This window comes from Miscanthus floridulus, chromosome 17 (genome assembly GCF_019320115.1).
Source record: "Miscanthus floridulus cultivar M001 chromosome 17, ASM1932011v1, whole genome shotgun sequence".
Taxonomy (NCBI): domain Eukaryota; kingdom Viridiplantae; phylum Streptophyta; class Magnoliopsida; order Poales; family Poaceae; genus Miscanthus; species Miscanthus floridulus.
In genome coordinates, this window is record NC_089596.1 from 30459529 (window position 1) to 30482459 (window position 22931).

At 46.2% G+C, this 22931-nt stretch overlaps 1 protein-coding gene across 1 annotated transcript; it reads right to left on the bottom strand.

Annotated features, from left to right (window-relative positions):
* Positions 1-10372: 10372 nt before the first annotated feature.
* On the bottom strand, positions 10373-18554 carry LOC136517648 (hexokinase-7-like). The gene is made up of 8 exons (XM_066511267.1): positions 18098-18554; positions 12283-12433; positions 12001-12180; positions 11775-11849; positions 11539-11694; positions 11325-11423; positions 11099-11229; positions 10373-10937 (listed from the first exon to the last, which is right to left on the bottom strand). Exons 1-8 carry the CDS (start codon positions 18286-18288, stop codon positions 10526-10528), a joined length of 1395 nt encoding a protein of 464 aa, XP_066367364.1. The 5' UTR covers positions 18289-18554; the 3' UTR covers positions 10373-10525.
* Positions 18555-22931: the final 4377 nt, after the last annotated feature.

Consider the following 22931-nt stretch of genomic DNA (forward strand, 5'->3'; position numbering starts at 1 on the left):
GGTCTCCTGATCTAGGTGAGCCTGATCTTGCCTCATCCGCTCAAGTATGGCAAGTAGAGCAGGGTCTATCTGTGGTGCAGGTGGAGCTGAACTGGAGCTACCAGCCTCATGGTCATGTCATCGTGGAGGCATCTGAGAGATTTCGTGGTAGTCATCATCTAAGCTGTCACTGGGGTTGCTCTCGACCATTTTTCCTCCTGCTAAGCATCAAGTTGTTCCTCCTTTGTAGCTACTATACCCCTAATAGTCTCATCCTGCTAGGCTATAGTCTCTGGCACCCTTAGATGACGACGCGGTTGGCTAGGAGTCCTTACTGCAATATGGCGGATCATCTGAGACATGTTGTATGTAGGGAACTCTATAGTAGCACCACTATACTCTGCTAGCATCTCAGGTGGCCTCATAGTAACTACCATGTGGATCAGGAATGTAATCTAGTGAGAATATGGCAGCTGTCTATGACCCCTAAACCCCTATGCAATAGCATCCTCCATCTCTGATAGAAGGACATCTCAAATGTTAAACATAGTCTACTGCATCAGAGAGTTTAGTAGCCATAGTTGTATGCGAGTCAAGCCCTCGTGATACCCCATCCTCGGAAGTAGTGTCCACCTTATAATAGCATCAAGCACTCTAGTAGTAGGAGTGAGATCACTGGGTGTCCTACTCGACCCCTCGCCGAAAGGCTCTGAGAAGCAATGGTGGACTAGATCTGTAGGGGGCACAAGACTGCCGTGAGGGCGTCTGGGAGGCACTGTCTGTCCATAGCAAACCTCATGTAGCCGGATGGGCTGCTCCTAAAGTCTGAGTATCTCTCTGACCCTAGAGCTCATCAGCCTATAATCTCTGCCTCTAAAAGCAAAGTGAATGAATCTATGCAGCGGGTCAATCCAAAGTGTAGCATAGAACTCACAAACCCAAGATAGAACATATAAGCCTATCCATCCAAGTAAATCTGTCAGCCCTGGCAGGTAAGATAGGAAAGGGCAAATATGCTCTCTAGCTGCTGCTATAATGGACTTAATGTTGCACACCCTCTGAGATCTAAATATTGCCCTACTTTTAAGATATGCATTCTAAAAATCTTCCTACAGTGGTGTGTAGAAGCCCTCTGAAGCTCGATCATCCCTCCTTGGCGGGAACCACTGCTCAAAGTCCACAAATCTAAGCTGTTGCACCTGCTTGGTCATGGTGGCCCTCAAATCTAGATGAGTCACTAAAGGTGGACCCTGTGGTCTAGGAGGCGGACAAGAACCCCTCCGATATGTCTCTGGCCTCTGTGTGACTAGAGCATGGGTACAACCAGAGCGGCATAACTATGGCTGAGGTGCCTACTTTGTCTCCTTGGCCTGCTCTCCCTTCTGAGTCTGATCTACTGGCTGTGGCTGCTGCTGTGACTCCCCCTGAGGCTGACTCTCATCAATAGCCACACGCCGTCCTCCAACCATGACAGTCCTAGCTGGACCACCATGATGGCGCTCAACCTGCTCAAGTGCAGCCCTCGTAGATGGAGAAAGCTGATCTACAATAACAACACCACTCTGAGTACCTCCTCTCTAAGCGCGCTATGGCCACTTCAACTATGGCTGCTCTTGTTGTATCTGCATTAGGGTACTTGCGCTTCCTCATTGCTAGCTTCTTCGTCGCCTTGCCTTTTGTATCTGCAGGATGGCGAGGCAAGGGCCTTAGATCCTTATCACCGGGACCTACTCTGACATTCTTGACACAAGCCATCTGATGAAGCTAAAAAGAACAACTGCCCTGACAAGAATCAACTGCCATCAGTCATTTCTGAGGCTTGGCCTCGATCCGTACTCGTGAGCTTGGCCCCGAGTTGATTGACAACTGCCAATGTGACCCCAGAAACACCGACTTGCTGCACGTTAGAATAGATCAGATTTATAAATAAATACAACATATCTAGAGATACGAAACCCTAAGAAGCAAGCAATAGATATGAAATTGGAAACAAGAGCTTGCTACCTGATGAACCGGTGAACCGAAGAACAAGGAACGGATTGGGGATCTACCGGATCGGCACTGTGAAGCTAGGGTTCTGGCAAAGTGCTGCGATAGCTAAGAAGATGTAGGGCAGTGGATTAGGGCACGACATGGAGCAATGTGGCACTAGTGCTTGGCTATGGTGAGGGCGATGCTAGGGCACGAACTCAACGGCGTTAGGGTAGGGGCTTGGTGGCGCTAGGGTAGAGGCGCGGGCACTATAGTGGCGCTGCGGTTGAGGCATGGACTGGAGGTGGTGCGTTGGAGAGGCTGTGCGTGGGCACGGTGGCGAGGCAATATGGCGCGATGAATGGCGGTGGAACGGGCATGGGAGCATGGTGCGGTGGTGCTGGAGACACGAGCTCACGACGGGGCAGGCGCTGGAGCAGGACGCGGTGGCACGACTATGAGCAGGCGGCGCAGAGTAGGTGGCGTGGGTAGGAGTGCCGCTGGTGGATTCGGCGGCCAGGGCACGGCGCTGCGGCTCGGGACGGCAAAGTCGGTGCGGGGGTGCCGGATTCGCAGTGGATGAAGATTAGGTCAACCGGCGATGGCAGTTGTATGGTGGCCCCCGATGAAATAGAAAAGGAAACGGAGAAGAAGTCCTAAATCCACATGATTTCTACTGACCGGACGCTCTGGTGGCAATGACCGGACGCTGCCACCTAGAGTTCGGTCGATTCTAGAGAGGTCCAAAACCCCTAGAATCGTGACCGAACGCGTCCGGTGAACCTCGACCGGACACGGCCAGAGTCCGGTCCACACTTCCTCCATCATCTTCGCTCGATCTGATGCTGAACCACCATCTGACCAGACATTGAACAGTAGAGTCCGGTCACTCCATCGCAGCAGGTTCACCTCCTGTGAACTAACCGGACGCTGGACATCAGAGTCCGGTGCAGCGTTCGGTCACTCTTTTTCTAGCAAATCTTCAAAGTTCTTTGTGCTGCCTATTCCCAATCAAGTCCTAACTTAAATAAGATCCAAATAAAAACCAATTGGGACTGATGTGAGTGACCTCTCTCAAACCCTCAATTTTTTCAAAATATTTTGCCTTAGGCTATATTTCTTTTTAAGAAAATAGGCAATAAGAGGGCAATTGAAGATAAACGACAAAGCAACATTCATGCATATGCAATGCAATACTTGAAAGTAAATCTATTTGCTTGTCAAGTTTGATCCAAGGTTAAGCTTCTTCACTCGCTTTTTGGCGGTTATCTTAACCATGTTAGACAAGCCCTAAGAGCATTACCATAAAGTAAACATATTGTATATTACAATGCAATGCAAGGGACAACACAAGCTCATTTTTTAGTAAACTTACTAAAATCAAGCACATTGAACTCATTCCGCAATCGACAAAAAATCGCCTCATCTAGCGGTTTAGTGAAGAATCCACCAATTGATCCTCGGTCCTTACACCTTCTAATGAAATATCATTCTTTGCAACATGATCTCTAAGAAAGTGATGGCAGATATCCATGTGCTTGGTGCGAGAGTGTTGAACTGGATTATTTGCAAGTTTTACCTTGCTTTCATTGTCGCACAAAAGAGGTACCTTTTCTAGAACTACACCATAGTTTAGCAAAGTTTGTTTCATATAAAGAATTTGTGCACAACAAGCACCCGCGGCAATGTATTTTGCTTCGGTGGTGAACAAAGCCACACTATTTTGTTTCTTGCAGAACCAAGATACAAGTGATCTACCAAGCAAATGATATCCTCTGGATGTGCTTTTTCTATCAACTTTGCAACCGGCATAATCCAAATCGGAATAGCCAACTAATTCAAATATAGCTCCTTTAGGATACCAAAGACCAATGCTTGGTGTGTGCTTAAAATACCTAAGGATTCTTTTAACGGCAATCAAATGAGTTTCCTTAGTATTAGCTTGAAATCTAGCACACATACACACACTAAAAATGATGTCGGGCCTAGATGGGGTTAAATATAATAAGCTACCAATCATAGAGCGGTAGAGAGTTTGATCAACTATGTTACCTCCCTCATCTAGGTCGAGATGTCCATTAGTTGGCATTGGTGTCTTGATTGGCTTACATTCATTCATCTTGAATCTCTTGAGAAGATCATTTGTATATTTCTCTTGAGAGATGAAAATCCCTTCTCTCATTTGCTTGACTTGAAAACCAAGAAAGAATGTAAGCTCTCCAATCATTAACATCTCGAATTCCTTCGACATCAATTCACCAAACTCTTTATAAGAATCTTCATTTGATGATCCAAAGATGATATCATCAACATACACTTGACAAATGAAGATATGTCCATCAAGCTTCTTGGTGAATAGTGTGGTGTCGACCTTCATAATAGTGAAGCCCTTCTCAATGAGGAAGTCCTGAAGGTGCTCATACCAAGCTCTTGGGGCTTGCTTAAGCCCATATAACACCTTGGACAACCAATAAACATGATTAGGATATCTAGGATCTTCAAACCTAGAAGGTTGATCAATATAGACTAGTTCATTAATAAAGTCATTTAAAAATGTATTTTTCATATCCATTTGATATAGTTTCATGTCATGATTGTGATGCATATGCAAGGAGGATACGAATGGCTTCTAGTCTTACAACCGATGCAAAGGTCTCTCCAAAATCCAAACCTTCAACTTGAGAGAACCCCTTTGCAACTAGTCTTGCCTTGTTCCTCACAACAACGTCTTGATCATCTTGCTTGTTGAAGAACACCCACTTTGTTCTAATGACTCTTACACCTTTTGGTCGCTCTTCAAGAGTCCAAACTTCATTGCGGGTGGGGTTGTTCAACTCTTCATGCATGGCATTTATCCAATCCAGATCTTGAAGAGCTTCTTCTACCTTGGTAGGCTCAAAATAAGAGACAAAAAAGTGATGTTCAATGAATGAAGCAAACTTTTGTGAACGAGTCATTACTCCCTTTGATGGGCTCCCTATGATGAGATCTTATGGATGAGCTTGTAGTAGAGGTGAATTTCTTCTATCAACCACTTGAGGGGGGGGGGTTGTGGAGCATCAACATCATGTGCTTGTGTCACCATTTGCTCATGGGAGACATGAGTGTCTTCATTTTCTACTCTCCCATCTTTTTCACCATCTTGTGGCACACTTGATGAAGAAGGTGGATTGATCACTTGTACATCATTTTCATCATCATTAGGCTTGATGTCTCTAACCGAAATATTCTTCATGGCCTCCCTCAATGGTTCATCACCTACATCATTAAGATTCTCATGTGCTCCTTGGGAGCTGTTAGATTCATCAAATTCCACATCATATGTTTCTTCAACCAAGCCGGTGGCATGATTAAATACTCTATATGCTTTAGACTTTGATGAGTAACCAGCAAGAAAACTAATATCACAACATCTTTGAAACTTCCCTAGGTGTTGCCACTTCTTGTAGATGTAGCATTTGCAACCAAACACCCTAAACAAGGAGACGTCTGGCTTCTTCCCATTGAGCAACTCATAAGGTGTCTTGCCAAGAAACTTTTGAAGGAATAGGCGGTTGGATGCATAGTATGCGATGTTGATAGCTTCCGCCCATAGAGCTTCAGTAGTGTTGTATTCATCAAGCATTGTTCTTGCAAGAGTGATCAATGTTCGGTTCTTCCTCTCAACTACACCATTTTGTTGAGGAGTATATGTTGCAGAGACCTCATGCTTGATTCCAACTTCATCACAATAGGCTTCTATGTTTGTGTTGTCAAATTCTTTGCCATTGTCACTTCTAATCTTCCTGAGCTTCACTTCAAATTTATTTTATGCTCTCTTGGCAAACTTCTTGAAGCATGATGCAACTTCAGATTTATCATGAAGGAAGAATACCCATGTGTATCTTGAATAGTCATCAACAATTATAAGACAATAAAGATTTCCTCCCAAACTCTTATATATTGTTGGTCCAAATAAGTCCATATGAAGGAGTTCTAGCACTCTTATGGTTGATATGAAAGCTTTTGTTGGATGAGTATTTGCAACTTGCTTGCCGGCTTGACATGCACTACAAAGCTTGTCCTTCTCAAACTTCACATCCTTCAACCCTCTCACCAAATCATTCTTCATTAGCTTCTTGAGTGAGCTCATCCCAACATGAGCAAGTCTTCTATGCCATAGCCACCCAAGTGTTGTTTTAGTGAATAGGTAAGTCTTCAAATTAGCATCTTCGAAGACGAAGTCCACTAGATATAGGTTGTTGTATCTAAATCCTTTGAATATCACTTAATCATCATCTTTCTTAGATACAACAACTTCCTTCTTGGCAAACAAGCATTGGAAACCAAGATCACATAATTGTCCAACGGATAGCAAGTTGAAGCTCAATGAAGCAACATATAGCACATTTGAGATAGAATGATCATTTGATATTGCCACTTTGCCCAATCCTTTAACCTTGCCTTTTGAATTATTTCTAAATGTGATTCTTTCTTGTCCATCTACTTCTTCATCTAGTGAGGTGAACATACGAGGATCACCGGTCATATGTTGTGTACAACCACTATCAATAACCCAATGACTTCCATCGGTCTTGTAGTTCACCTTGCCATCACCCTTGGCCATAAGGCATAGCTGTGTAGAGGATGATGACGGTGGTGGCGGTGAAGATGATGAAGAGTCAATAACAATGGCGGCCACCTTTTCATTATCACTATCATCATCAGATGAGCCACTAGATGAATCAATGTCCATGAGCCAATCACTGATGATGTATGCCTTTCCACTTTTCTTCTTCTTGTGGAAGTCCTTCTTGCCATCTCTCTTCTTGTATGGCTTGTTTTTCTTCTTCTCGTCTTCTTCTTCATTGCTTGAGTCATCTTTCTTACCCTTATACTTGTTCTTGAACTTGTCTTTCTTGGGCTTGGTGCATTGGTGTGCTAGATGACCAAGTTCTCCATAATTGTAGCAATCCATCTCGAAGATTGGCTTCCTTCTAGAGCTAGTGAAGAACTTCTTCTTCTTACCATCAAACATGATGCCACTCTTGTTGAGCTTCTTTAGCATCTTGGTGGTTCTTCTCACCATGAGAGCAAGACTTGCATCATCAATTTCATTATCACTTGAGCTCTCATACTCAAGCCTTGCTTTGCCCTTCTCTTGGCTAGCTTTGAATGCTAAGTCTTTTTCTTTCTTCTTAGTAGAGGATGAGCCATCTTGTGGTGTGATGTGCATGTACATCTCATGAGCATTGATCTTTTCCAAGATTTATGTTGGTGTAGCGGTGGAAAGATCACCTTGATGAAGCACGGTCACAAATATGCCCATATTTATCAATGGAGAGGACACTCAAGATTTTTCTTACAACATCGGATGGTTGTATTTGAGTGAGTCCAAGCCCATTGACTTCCTCTACAAGAACATTCAAACATGAGTACATCTCATTAGCACATTCTTTAGGAAGCATCTCAAAAGAGTTAAGTTTTTTCATGACAAGATGATAGTGTTCCTCATGCTCACTCTTTATTCCCTCATGGAGCGTACAAACGTCCGACCATAGTGCATGGGCGTCCTTGTGGTTCCTCACCCGGTTAAACACATATTTGCAAAGGCCTCTAAAGATGGTGTTTCGAGCCTTTGCATTCCATTTCTCGTAATTCACCTCATCGCCTTGTAGGTGTGTAGCATCCTGAGGTTTTGGGAAGCCTTGTGAGGCGGCTCTAAGTATTACAACACCTAGAGCTTCTAAATACGCCTCCATGCGGATTTTCCAATATGAAAAATTATCCCCCTCAAAGATAGGAGGGGGTCCATCCCCGTGAGACATCTTTCTCTAGACGGTTAAGTCTAATTCGTGGGCACGAGGCTCTGATACTAATTGAAAGGATCAAGATGCCCAAGAGGGGGGGTGAATTGGGCTAATTCTAAATTTCTTTCAATAATTAAGTCCTACGGTTAGCCTAATTAACCCTTTATGCCTAAAATGTGTTTCTATTGATCTACCGCACAAAAGTTTAGCAACCTATGTTCCAATCCTACTCTAGCATGCAATTCTATGAATGTAAATGATAAGAATTGAATTGCTCAAAGTAAATGCTCAAAGTAAAGAGAGAAGGAGGAACATGGTGATGTTTTGCCGAGGTATCGGAGAGTCGCCACTCCCCACTAGTCCTCGTTGGAGCACCCACGTAAGGATGTAGCTCCCCTTGATCCGCATAAGGATCAAGTGCTCTCTACGGATTGATTCTTCGACACTCCATCGTGGTGAATCACCCACAACCGCTCACAACTTGAGTTGGGTCATCCACAAACTCCGCTGGATGATCACCAAGCTCCCAGTCACCACCAAGCCGTCTAGGTGATGGCGATCACCAAGAGTAACAAGTACAAACTCTCACTTGACCACGATAAGTCTAATGAGAAGGGTGGATGCACACTTTGCTACTCTTGCTTTCACTAATAAGGACTCTCTTTGGGATTCTCAAATCTCAATCACCTCACTAGGATCTTGCTCTTCTTGGCACTATCAAAGGTGTTTCTCAACTGTTGGAATGAGCAAAAGTACCCCCTCACACGAATGGAGGAAGTATTTATAACCTTGGTTGAAAAACAAACCGTTGTATGCCTCTACGGGGTGACCGGACGCTCAGGTCAGTTCTCTCCAAACTCCAGTGTTTAAGTTGTGACCGGACGCTGGACAACGTCTAGTTAGCATTGTCCGGACACGTCCGGTCACGATTTTCCCTATCTGAAACCTTACTGGAGTCGACCGGACGCTGGCACCCAGTGTCCGGTCATGTCCAGACGATTTCACCTTGATCAAATGAATTGACCGGACTCTGCGCCAGCGTCCGGTCACTCCAGAACCAGCGTCCGATCAGCATTTGACCCTCCATTCACTTCCAACTCTCGATCATACGTGAATGGAGTTTGCTCCAATGAATCTAAGGGCTTTTTAGGAGCTACCTAGTGCTAGATTTAGCAAGTATGCATCATACCTAACCCACTAGACTTACCTAGGTCAAGCTACCAGTCCATACCCCCTTAATAGTACGACCAAAGGAAAAATAAAGTCATAAACTACTCTAAGTGTTTCCTCAACACCAAACAACACTTAGAACTAGTCTATCATTAACCTTGTCGTTCATCCTTTGAAAACTAAAATGATTTCCATTGTAGGGGCATGACCACCATGATAGCCTAATCGATCTCCATTACCGTGATCTAACTTAATTGCCTCTGCAAAACACACGTTAGTCACAGTAATCACGTATTGTCATTAATCATCGAAACTCAACTAGGGGCCTAGATGCTTTCAATATGAATCGGCTGATGACCTAACTAATCAAACTGTAAACTTAAATTTTAAATACTTTGTCATCCAATCTAATAAAAATAAATATTTCTTTAAGCTATCCGCACATGCCAGTGCAAATATCTAAGTTGTCTGCATATAATAGTGCAACTCTCGATAAGGCTGACATGTGGAAATCGAGACACGGATAATCCTCGCTGACTTTTATTAAGATATTAAAATTACATATTTTTATGGATCCTCGAAAGAAGCCACACAACTTGATATCTAACTCTAGCCAAAAAAATAAATAGATAGAGCCCGATTCCATTAATGAGCCGGTTCATTTGTGATTGCCACAACAATCACTCACAATATCAAAAGTAGCACCTATACAAATGAAGCTATCACGACATTGAAGCTATGCAGCAAGCTAAAGCGAACAGATCAAACTTATGATAGTTTTTTTCTCCCATTGCAACGCACGGGCATGTTTGCCGGTAATTAGAAACTACAAAATTGAAAAGTAGTGTTTTCTTATTGTTTTGAAAATTTCTATGATTTATGTTTTTTCTGGCCCTGTTCTGTGACACTACTTCAACAGTACTTTTCAGCGAACAAACAGTGTTTTTTTTTTCACAACATTTCAACATAAGTAGCAGCATAAGCCAAATTTTATGGAAACGAATAGGGAGAATCTATAATGAAAGTTAATATGGAGACTTCATTGAGTCCCAATTGTTGGTGCCCATGTCAAGTGTCAATTGTTAGCCTGAGAATCTCTTTAAGCTAATTAAATTAAAATTAAGTGGTACTCATCACTTCATTCAAAATTATAAGTTTTGGCTTTTTTATATATGTTTTTTTTACTATGCATCTAGACATTGTGTATTTTAAATGCATAGCAGAAGTTAATTTTTTAAGAAAAACAGGAGGGGTTTCCCCACTGGGTTATTAAACTTGAAAGTTATATATATATAAAAGATCAAACGTCTTGTAATTTATAACGAATGGAGTGTATCATTTTGTTTTGGACCGCTGGTCTGTCTCCTCGAGTTAAGACTATGCTTTCAGGAGATGAACAAGTTAGAGGTACAGCTGCTCCATCTCAACTGAGAATTGACTAGAAAGCTGAACTCACCAAAAAGAGTAGGACTGTGCATATATAGCAACTTTCCATTAGAACAGGCTTGGCAGATTCCAAGCAAATTTGTTTTTGAAAACATACAGGAATTCACTACAAGTACATCACGAGCGCCAGAAAAGGGGTCCGGAACCTGCACAACGACACACACAGCCATTCAGTGCTGGGGCTGCGAGTGAGCAGCTGCGATCAGGGCGGCTCCGAGACCGGACCCGTCCTTGGTGAGCTTCACCGCCAGCGACCTCGACGCCTCCTCCCCGAGCAACTCCACCAGCGTGCCCTCCAGGCACTTCCTGAACTCGGCGTAGTGCTCAAACAGGCCACCGTCGATGGCGACAACGGACCGGCGCCCGTCGCCGGGCACTGCTCTCCCTATCTTCCTGAGGATCCCAACGATCCCTGCCGCAGCCAGCCGGGCAGACCTGCTGGTGACGATGTCGCAGATCTCGACGACCATCTTCCTTGTATCCAAGGAAGTGTCCATGATCTTGAGGTTGTCGGCCAGTTTCTCAGCCACGATTCTCAGGTCAGGCGTATCGTCATGGTGCATCGCTGAGATATCAGGAGTCCTGAAATGTCAAACATACGTTTGATCAGCATTTAGTTTTAACTTTTTATGTCTGTTGAGAAATTGAAAAACGCAGGTGATGTTCTAATTGGTGGTTCACCCTACTGTGCTTAACTCTGGTGTTTGATATAACAGGCAGCTGTTCAGAGAAAAGATATATACCTCAGAATGAAGCGAGTTTTGAGCTTAGTGTGGCTGACATTGCCAAAGATTGAAGATTGTGATGCGATTTTATGCAGTACCCTCCTTACAATTTCGCCAAGATACATCCCTGAAATCAACTTCTCGAAGATCTGAAAACAAGTAACAGTTAAACTTTGTAAGCAAAGTTTTTTTCTTTACTAACACGAATAAGAGAACCATTGTCCATGCTTCCTGTCAAACCTACCTGTTCCCCTGGGTTTAAGCTTTCCTCATCCAAGGCTTGATCATATTCTGTGATTGGGAGGCAGGACGAGTCGAAGTTACCCCATTCTGTGTTTATCACCTGAAATGCAGAAAGCATGGTGAGAACACTGCAAAAAGCAGGCAGGTAACCCTGTGCTGCTCTACACAAGTTACATGAATGAAATGAAAAATATTATCAGGACATCCAACATTACCATGTTTCCTGATTTGGGTAATTCTCCCTCCAACTTCGGTATGGCGCTTGCTTCTTCAACGTACGCGGCATTTGAGCCAGTACCTAATATCACACCAATGACGACATCCTCATCATTGTACCGACCCGCAGCCAATGTCCCGACGGTATCGTTGATCTGAGGCATGAAAATGCATTGTCAGCCTGTGATCGTACGAAAGGAGCTGAAATAGATGGGGTCAGAAGCTAAGGGCTAACCAGTGCAGCCACATGCATGTCGACGCCTTGCTTCTCCATGGCCGTCTGCAGCTCAGCGACAACATCCTCACCTACCTGAATAGTTTCAGAAATGCTATGGTATAAGAATTGTATTGTATAGACTTGCAAGATTTTGCATAAAGCAATATGTTATGGTAACTCTAGTAGGTAACAATAACTATCTACAATTCACAGCCACAAAATGAAATAACGAATGAATACTTACAGCGTCGTCAATCGAAAATGCCTTGGTCCACTTGATGAGCGTGCCTGATGCAATTGACGTTTGTCGCACAGGGAAAGAGAATGTGAACCCGAGTTCTCTATGCTTATCATCAAACACATTGCTGTGCCCTTCACTCGCGATATACTTGGCTAAAGCTGAAGCGATAAAACCAAACAGCTCCTGAAGAATTCAACACCCAACGACACCAAGGATGAGCTAGGGCCGGGGCGCAAATGGACAGTATACAATTAATAAACCGTGAAAATGTGTGTACTCACTCACCGAAGCGTTGCCCGACATGAGGTGAGGAGGGATGGATACCTCCTTGGACTCTCGTTTGGTGACACGCTTGTCTTTCCCCGCGAGGTGCACGCGCAGGACGCGGAAGTTTGTTCCGCCGAGATCCAAGGCATAGAAGACACCCTCTTCGTTCCTGAGTTCACAAGCATAACATGTAAGCAAAGACTGACAATAGGTGAATATTGTTAGATAATCTACTGCTACCTTGTGTGAACACAGCAAGGAGAAGACGGCGCCGAATTGCTCACCTGCAGCACTGTAGGTACATACAGTGGCTGGCGCAGAGTCAGCCCTGCAGCATGTGCGTTGTCCTGAGACTAGATAGATAGAGTTGTATAAATAGACTACCACGACAACTCAGTAAAGAGAGTTCAGATTTGCCATCTCCCAGACAGGGCTTCGGCCAACGCTGGTGTCTTGTACTGTGTGTGCATGCTCTGTTCTCCCTTCTTCTAGCTCTAGCCATGCGGGTGCTCGGCAACACTAGCGGGTGCTCGGCAAGACTGGTGAGTGGTTCACTCACCTAAGCCGGTGATCCTGTGGGCCAACAAGTGGTATCGGAGCCGTACAAGCGCCATCGCTAGACTAACCGCTGGCGATGACGGGCAGTTCGGAGATGGGCGACAGCAGTGGCACTGTTGTGGCTGCCCAGCCATGACCGGAGGTCGTTGTTCGCACGGTGCGAAAGGTCAGCGGCACCAGTTGGCCAATGCTGACTCGCACCAACTATGTCGAGTGGTCGGTGACCATGAAGGTCAAGCTCAGGGCCCGACAACTCCGGAATGCTGTTGATAAGGGCACCGACAATGAGGAGGATGACATGTCAACGTTGGAGGCTATCCTCGCTGCTGTACTGGCGGAGTATAGAGAGCCGTTGGGGGCGAAGAGCTCGGCTAAGGAGGCGTGGGAGGCTATTGCGGCGATGCGCGTCGGTTCCGACCGCGCAAAGAAGGCGACGGCCCAGCTTATGAAGCAGGAGTACACCAACCTCAAGTTCAAGGATGGTGAAATGGTGGAGGACTTCTCCCTCCGCCTGCAGACGCTCATCAGCAAGCTGAAGAGCCACGGCGTCACCATCGACGAAGAGGAGGCGGTCTCCAAGTACCTCCGCTCCGTGCCGGCAAAGTACATCCAGATCGCTCTCTCTATAGAGACGATGCTGGACTTGTCCACCCTCACCATTGAGGATGTAACAGGCCGTCTACGGATGGTGGACAAGCGCCTGGAGCAGGCGACAGCAACGAAGGACAGCGGGAAACTCCTGCTGACGGAAGAGGAGTGGGCTGCTCGGAGAAACTCCGGGAAGGCAACCTCCTCCAGCCGCGGTGGCAATGGTGAGCGCCACGGCAAGGCTTCTTTGGAGAACAAGCAGGTCGACCCCAACGTCTGCCGGCGTTGCAGGAAGATGGGTCATTGGGCACGGGAGTGCCCAAACCGCAAGCAGGTTAAGAAGGCTCAGGCTCACTTGGCGCAAGCCGATGATGAAGATGAGGCCACTATCCTGACAACGACGTTCTGTGCACTGCATGACGTCGAGACCGAGGAGAGGGAAGAGGCGACGACAGTGGAAGGACCTGGGAAGGCCCTGAAGACCGTAAACCTCGACGAACCACGCGTCCAAGTCCACCTCGGATGTGTGGGCGCCGACTAGGAGCAGCGGTGGTATCTGGACTCTAGTGCCAGCAACCACATGACGGGCTCTAAGGAATCCTTCTCCGAGCTCGACGACGATGTTACCGGTACGGTGAAGTTTGGTGACGGCTCAAGGGTGGCTATCCAAGGGCGCGGCACCATTATCTTCAGGTGTCAGAACGGAGAGCACCGCGCACTAACGGATGTATATTACATCCCACAGCTGCGTTCCAGCATCATCAGTATTGGTCAGCTAGATAAGCGCGGTAGCGAGGTACGGATCAAGGATGGAGTTCTTAGGATTAAGGACCGGGAGCAGCGACTTCTTGCCAAGGTTAAGAGGTCCCTGAACTGGTTGTACCTGCTCGATCTGAAGGTAGAGTAGCCGGTGTGCCTGGCGGTAAGGCACTCCGAGGAACCGTGGATGTGGCATGCCCGGTTCGGACATCTCATTTTCGACGCGCTTGGTCGGCTGAAGAAGATGGTCCGAGGACTACCGCACATCAAGCACGGAGGCGAGCTGTGTGACAGCTGTCTGGCCGGAAAGCAGAGGAGGCTACCTTTCCCAAAGGCGGCCAAGTTTCGCGCGAAGGACGCTCTCGAGCTCGTCCACGGCGACATCTGCGGACCGATCACGCCTGCTACAAACGGTGGTCGGTGGTACTTCCTCCTGCTCGTGGATAATTGCAGTCGCTACATGTGGCTGCAACTCCTGACGAGCAAGGACGAAGCGGCGGCGGCGATCAAGAATTTCAAGATGCGCGCGGAGGCTGAGAGCGGCAAGAAGCTCCACGTGCTGAGGACTGATCGCGGCGGCGAATTCACTTCGGTGGAGTTCGCTGCATACTGCGCGAATCAGGGTGTGGGCAACACCACACCGCGCCGTACTCGCCACAACAGAATGGCGTGGTGGAGCGATGGAACCAGACGGTGGTCGGCATGGCCCGATCCATGATGAAGGCCAAAGGCATGCCGGCAAGGTTCTGGGGAGAGGAGGTGACCACGGCGGTGTTCATCCTCAACCGCGCTCCGACCAAGGTCCTGACGGGCAAGATGTCGTTCGAAGCTTGGTATGCGCACAAGCCGAGCGTGTCCTTCCTCTGGACATTCGACTGTATCGGCCACGTCAGGAAGACGAAGTCGAAACTCACCAAGCTAGAGGACAGGAGCACACCCATGGTGTTCCTGGGCTACACGGAGGGTACCAAGGTGTACTGGCTCTACGACCCACGCGGAGACATGGTGCTTGTCTCATGCAATGTCGTGTTCGACAAGAAGACAGCTTGGGACTGGAACAGTCCGAGCACGGGGGAAGCTGGCAGCTTCACCAACACCTTCGTCGTCGAGCACTTGGTCATCCACGGTGGTGGAGATGCTGGGGAAGAGGTGCCGAGCACTCCGATGGTAGAGCCGAGCACTCCTGGGGCAGTGTCGAGCACTTCGGGAGGGATACTGAGCACTTCAGAAGGAGTGCCGAGCACTCCTAGAGAGATGTTGAGCACGTCCGGAATGGTGCCGGGAGGTTCTGCAATGGTGGCGACCACGCCAGGACGAGTGCCGAGCACTCCCGTGGCGAAGGCAAGATGTCTTACAGTGGTGTCGACCACTCCAAGACTGAGGGTTTCGCCGTCAAGGGAGAGGAGCACAGGGTGCTCCGACTTCGCAAGACGCTCTACGGGCTGCGGCAGGCCCCTCGAACATGGAACGCCAAGCTTGACGCCACGCTGGGCGAGCTTGGGTTTCAACGGTGCGCAACCGAGCACGCGCTCTACACGCAGCGACGGGGAAGGAGGAGCTCATCGTCGACGTGTATGTGGATGACTTCATCGTCACCGGCGCGCGCACGGAGGACATCAACAGCTTCAAGCACGAGATGGTGACTCGTTTTCGAATGAGCGATCTTGGCGCACTCTCCTACTACCTTGGCATCGAGGTGAGACAAGGGAAGGAGGAACTCACACTCGGTCAGAGCGCGTATGCCTCCAAGCTGTTGGAGAGGAGCGGCATGGCTGAGTGCAAGCCATGCGTGACTCCGATGGAGGAGCGGCTGAAGCTGACGAAGGCCAGCACCGCGGCGAAGGTGGATGCGACACTCTACCGGAGCATCATCGGCGATCTGCGCTACATAGTCCACACGAGGCCGGACACTGCGTTCATCGTGGGCTACGTCAGTCGCTTTATGGAGGATTCTCTCTGGTGGATCACTGTGCTACCTAATCCACATGAGGCCGAACATTGCGTTCGCCGTGGGCTACGTCAGTCGCTTCATGGAGGATCCCAGAGACGATCACAGTGGATCATGGGATCATCTTCCCAAAGACCGGCAGGAGTAGGCTGCAGCTCACTGTGTTCAGCGATGCAGACATGGCGAGGGACATCGATGAACGACGGAGCACCTCGGGCGTGCTCGTCTTCCTCGGATCGGCCCCAATTTCATAGTTGTCGCTGAAACAAAAGGTGATGGCGCTATCTACGTGCGAGGTAGAGTACGTAGTGGCGGCCACAACGGCGTGCTAAGTTGTGTGGCTACGCCGGATGCTGGGCGAGCTGACCGGCGTGGAAGCTCACCCACCAGCATTGATGGTGGACAACCAGCCCGCCATCGCCCTCGCGGAGAATCCGGTTCTGCACGACCGGAGTAAACACATCGACGTGAAGTTCCACTTCCTCAGGGACTGTGTCGATGGAGAGCAGATCGTCACCGAGTTTGTCGAAACTGGTCGGCAACTCGCGGACGTCCTCACCAAGCCGCTCGGACGTTTTCGACTCACGGAGCTGAAGGAGAAGATTGGCATGGAGGGGGTATAAGGGTCAGCAGTAGGATTAGGGGAAGATTGTTAGATAATCTATTGCTACCTTGTGTGAACACAGCAAGAGGAAGGCGGCGCCGAAAAGGCCCCCGGCTGTGATACTGTAGCCGCTGTAGGTGCAGGCGCCGAACTGCTCACCTACAGCACTGTAGGCACATGCAGTGGCCGTCGCAGAGTCAGCGCTGTTGTTATCTAGTTACTGTTACAGTATGTGCGTTATACTGAGACTAGGTAGATAGAGTTGTATAAATAGACTACCATGGCAACTCAGTAAAGAGAGTTCAGATTTGTCATCTCCTAGACAGGGCTTCGGCCAACGCTGGTGTCTTGTACTGTATGTGCATGCTCTGTTTTCCCTTCTTCTTCTAGCTCTAGTCATAGTGTGTGGGGACGGACAACGTTTGTTCATGGTCGGTACGGCTAGTGGGTGCTCGGCAAGACTGGTGAGTGGTTTGCTCAGTGAATCGGTGATACTGTGGGCCAACAAATACAGCAGACACGGGCAGCTGGAAAGATTATAAAAGTGACCATCAGGACAGCGACCTTTGTATGTTTTTTGTTTTGTATAGGATGACTTTTTATCTGGTTTGATTGACTTCCACCAAAAGCTAGACTTGTTTTCGTAGGCTGGACAGCCGGTGCAACAGATCACTCATGATGACTATTCAGTAGCAGCTGGCACCACGCAACTGACTGTTCAATTGTTGAGCAGGATACAGATTGCTACGTACTTAGACAGGAAAGAACACAGCAAGGCAGGGACAGCATCATGAATTGCGCCTGCTTATTTGCCAAATTTTCTGTTTTGAGCTAAACTAGTCACAGGTCGGACATTATCTCCATTATCAAGAGAGAGAGAGAAAACAATCGTAGCAAAAGAAAAGGGGGCATTGTGCGCTGGCACTCAAGTCCAACTTCCTCGCAGTTGCTCTGCTAGTCTGCTCCCAGGACGTGCCAGCTTGCTGCAGCGCATTGGAGCCTTGGAGGGCAGGCTGGCAGGCTCGCGAGCTGGCACGTGCCGCCGCACAAGGGTAAGGGTTGACGCCAACACGCGGACGGACACGCCAGCACGGGTCGCGTCGAGCGGGAGGACACGCGTTCTATATACGGAAGGGACGAACAAACAAACAGAGACAAGGCAGCTCCAGCTCGTGCTAGCAAACGAAAGCCAGTTCGTAGTTCGAAACATACCATATCATCGATATTAATACGACGACGACGACGATGATGATGAAAGCAATCGTAGCACTAGAATCTAGTTAAAGAACAAGCTAGAAGTACTCGTGCTACTACTAATGTTTGGGGAATTCGGCGATGGTGGTGGTGGTTGCGGCAATGGTAACAAAAGGAATTACCCGGTGGGGAGGTTGTCGACGTAGGAGATGATCATCTTGACGTTGCTGCCGCCCTCCTCGCGCAGGCCGGCGCGCATCTCCGCCTCCATCGCCGCCGCCACCTCGTTGAGCCGCGCCGCTGGCGCCGCGCACGCCTCGCGGAGCTCCGCCACCACCCGCTCCGCCGCTGCCGCCGCCGCCGCCGCCACCATGGTGGACGTCGACCCCGGCCTCGTCACCGTCGTGGAACAGCTACCGGGCACCAACCTCCGCGCCCAGCGACCGCGCACCGGCTGGCAACAACACGAAAGCCGCGACCTTTGGGTGGGCGCGAGAGGAGAATGCCAGATCCCGCCCCCGGAATCAGCCCGAGAAGCTGAGATTTTGGGTTCTCACAGGCCACACCGACGAAGACGAAAAGATCTGTACTGTACGCGCTATCCACTGGTAGAAAAAGGAAAATCGGTGGAGCACGACCTTGGGTTGGGAGGATTCGTGGCTCTGGCCGGGAGCTTTATTTATAGCCTCCGTCCCCTCCGGGGTCCGGGACGAGGATAACACTGTACGAGACGACAACGGGTTCCCATCGCCATCGGGGCCTAGAAGCGGCTGACTCGGACTCGTACCTGTGGGTAAAATAGATTTTTTTCCTTATTGGATTTGGATATATCTAATTATTAATTAACCCTTGCTGGATAAAGACGGCGGCGGCGCATGGCCTTGCCAAGAGCGCTGCTTTGAATTGTCCTCCTCCGCCATAGCCCACGGGAAGCGCATGAACAGAACAGTTGCTTGGCTTTGACCAATGACCACTTGACCAGGGGCTGCCGCTGGCGCAGTTTTTTTCTTCTTTTTTTTGGGTACAATACGTACAATTGCCGCCGAGGCGCCGACATTGGTGTCATGTTCATGTCATGCCAGTGTGCTTTGCGTTCGTGTTCCACGAGTCACTTCTCACCGGTGATCAGGAGAGCCTCAGACGGTTTACAATCGGAGTCTAGATCACTCAAGCCTCGGTTCATCGGAACGTCACATTTCTTTGGATTCATTGCTTTCTCTCGTATACAGCACGGTTTACCAGATGGAATTCACCGGATGAAACTTTGGTAAAAAAAATTTATAATTTCCTCTGTCTCAAAATAATTGCACATCTTATTTTATGAAGAATCAAAATTTTCAGTTTGATTAAATATAACAAAAACATATTGATATCATACTGTGTAAAAACTATCCTTAAATTAATAGATGTTTTCATAATAAACATATTATAAGGTACAAATATTGATAATATTTTTTTTATAAATATACTTAAACTTAAAATTTTGACTTTTCAAAAAACGAGCCAATTTTCCAAATTGAAATAGTCATTATAATGAAAGTGTTTTTGATGAATCTGCTACTAGCATGGACATAATGTTTCATGTGCATATGATTCTTTTAGATTCCGATGGTCAAAGCTAACAAGGATTTTAAATCGACATTAATCCAATTGGGGAGCTAGATCATGAGTTGTGAGACAATAGTTGTGTTTTGGCAATATAAGCAAGACAGACTGTTAGGAGTAAAAATTCTTGTTGTCTTTCAAATCAAAACTAAATCCCCTGGAGAATTAAACTTATATATTCCCAGCTTATTCTAGCTTTACAATTCAGTTTATATAAGCTTAAATAGAGTTAACAAAAACCCAGTACTGATATTTGGAGCTACACTTGGGGAACTAATTATTCTTCTTCAAGAGTCTACACCTAATTATGGGAAATGCACAAGTGCACGAAGGATACAATTGGCTTTGGAAATCTTCTTACCAGCCAAACACACACAGTTCGTGGAAGTCGGGATGAGCACAAGAAACATTTTGAGAAGAAGAAAGATGCACCTAGACAGTTATACTTATGTCCTTTATTCTAGCAACATAGAAGAAACTTTGGAACACCTTTTCTTGGAATGCACTTTTGCAAGAGCTTGCTGGAATCTGCTTGACATAAACCTCCCATCAAATATTGATGTGCAGTGGAGGCTACAGATCATCAAAGACAAACTCAACTCCCCTTTCTTTATGAATGCAAGCTTAATGTGTAGGACAATTTGGCCAGCTAGAAATTATTTGATCTTCAAAAGAATTCAAGCGAATATTCAAACCTCAAAGGAAATCTTCAAAAGAGAAATCTCCTTGCTTTTACATAGGATCAAAGATACCTTAGCAAGCAGTCTTGGCACATGGATCCAAAGTCTGCCATAACTTTCATCCTAGGTTTTATTTTTTTCCTTTCTTTTTTTTTTGGTCTCCTGAAACTTCTATAAAACCTTGCTACTAGTTTTGTTATTTAATTCATTTCAGTAGGTGCTGGAGCCCCTCTTGACTCCTAAAAAACCCCACAAAAAAACAACCTATAAGCCAATACGATCCAACAACTTCCTTCTTTCACATTATAAGTTAGACAACATAAGCTCAGGGTAAACAATAGTCCTCGATAGAAAGAACCGTTTCAAATTGTTGTTCATTTGGGCTTAATTCTAACTGAAACCTCACTTATTTGACTAAGTTTTTTTTAAGTATAGTAACACCTTTAGTTTTAAATAAATGCATTATAAAATATAGTATTTCATAAAAAAATAGTAAAACTAATTTGATGTTGTAGATATTAGTGGATATTTCTATGAACTTAGTTAAAGTAAAAAAAAAGAGGTGGGTTTTGGATGTAAAAATCTTGTCGTAGTTCCCTTGCAAACTAGTATATTTTAGTATGATTCTCGTACGTACTAGTATACTCCATCTGTTCTTGAATAATAGATTCTTAAAATGTTTAGGACATATTAGTATGACAGAGAAAATATCATATCACCCTTTATTAATGAGAGTAGTTGCGTACTGCTCGGTGATTGTTCCAAAAAAACACTAATTATAGCATTTACTATACACATCTAACTACAGGAACTGCACACTGAATTGAAAAATGAGAGAAAGTGCAATAAATGTGAGGAGACTTTGAGAAAATGAATGAGCTAGGGAAACATTCAAGCTCCTATGATTTACATCTAGAGTATTTATTGAGAGAGAGAGAGGTAAGCGTGTTTAGTTCTCACCCAAAATTCAAAAAAAAAAAATGCTACAGTACCCATCACAAAAAGTGCTACAGTACCTATCGCATCGAATCTTGCGATACATGCATGGAGCATTAAATGTAGACGAAAAAAAATTAATTGCACAGTTTTGTTAAAAATTGCGAGACGAACGTTTTGAGCCTAATTAGTCCACGATTGAATACTATTTACCAAATAAAAACGAAAATGCTACGGTAGCCCAAATCTCATTTTCAGATGGTCAGGTGGTGGCTGCTTCGACCAGCCTGTCGAAGGTTTGACGTGGGTAGATGGGATTGGAATTTCGGACGGGATTGCCACCTCACTATGACGAGGCTGACACGCTCCTCCGACTGATCAGATCAGGCCAGGTGGGGCCTGCCCGTGACTTCTCCCCGTCACCCTCGGCTGGGCTGCAACTTACCTGTCCTTTACACGTGGAGGCCATTCACGCCTTCCCTTCAGAAGCTAGGCCCACACGGATGACTCCGTCTACTCGCACACGTGGAGGCCATTCTATTTCGAGGACCTGCTTATGCGTTTAGAGATATAAATAAATATTAATAATTTTCGTCTTCTTGATTTCTGTCGCCTGATCTCTCACGCGATGGGTTTGAGACAATATTTATTGCTTTGTTGCTAACCGTTGATAGAAGGAATAATAGAGCACATGACTATAGTTAGAAGACTCTGCCTGACAGTTTGGGGAAAAAAAAAGCGCCTATTTAATGGCATTTCCCTATTTTTGACTAGTCACAAACCTAGAAATGTATTTTTTTTTTATTTTAAGACGGAGAGAGTACATGGTAGTGGTGTGGTAGCAATTTTGACGTACCGCAGCTGTGGCTGCTTCTAGCGGTAGATCTTCATGCATTTTTTAGATAATGGAAAATAGCTCTGGCTTCAGCCTTCTTCGAAAAGCAGCATCAGTCAGCATTACTCCACGCAAAAATAAGAAAAGACACTCAACATTAAAACTTATTACAAGGTTCTGAACTAGAGACTGAGACGGTACACAAAAGGCCATCCATTAGACGCCAAAAAAAAACTACATGACACTTCAAGTAATTTTTTGCGAATTTGATCTTTGTAATCATCCGAGCGCTGTTGAACCTAGAACCGAAGCCAACACGTCCCCCTGAACAGAACCTTGAAAAGTGTTCTTGGGTGGCCATTGTTAAAACGAAATCATTTCTTGTGAGCCAAATTGCGCAGCAAAGAGAAGCAGCCCTAGTCAATAATAAGTAATTCTGTTTGTTGTCTCCCAACTTAGACCAACTATGAAACAAATGTAAGCTGCTTGTTGGTGGCTTGAAGCCAAACACCAAATAAACCACTTGGCATAGAAAACAAGCATAATGACATTCAAAGAATAAATGTTGGATCATTTCAGACTTACTACAAAAGCAACAAAGGTTTACTCGCGTTCTAATTTATTTTAGTGAGATTATCCTTTGTAAGTAACACACCCTTTTTTAAAACCATAGAAAAATCTTGATTGTTAAGGGAATTGTCATATGCCAAATTTCCTGTGGGACATTAACTCCATTATTGACTATGTGTCTATACATAGATCTAACCAAGAATAAACCATTTTTGTTTAAAGTTCCAAGCAAAAGAGTACCTATCGTCATTTAGATTAACGAGTGCAACTCTTGCAACTAGGCTATGTCATTCCAACAGTTTGTTCTCAACTAGTGCCCTTCTATATGATACATTGAGAGGGTTTGTGTACACGTTGGTTCAAACCCTTTATTTGAAATTTCATGGATGG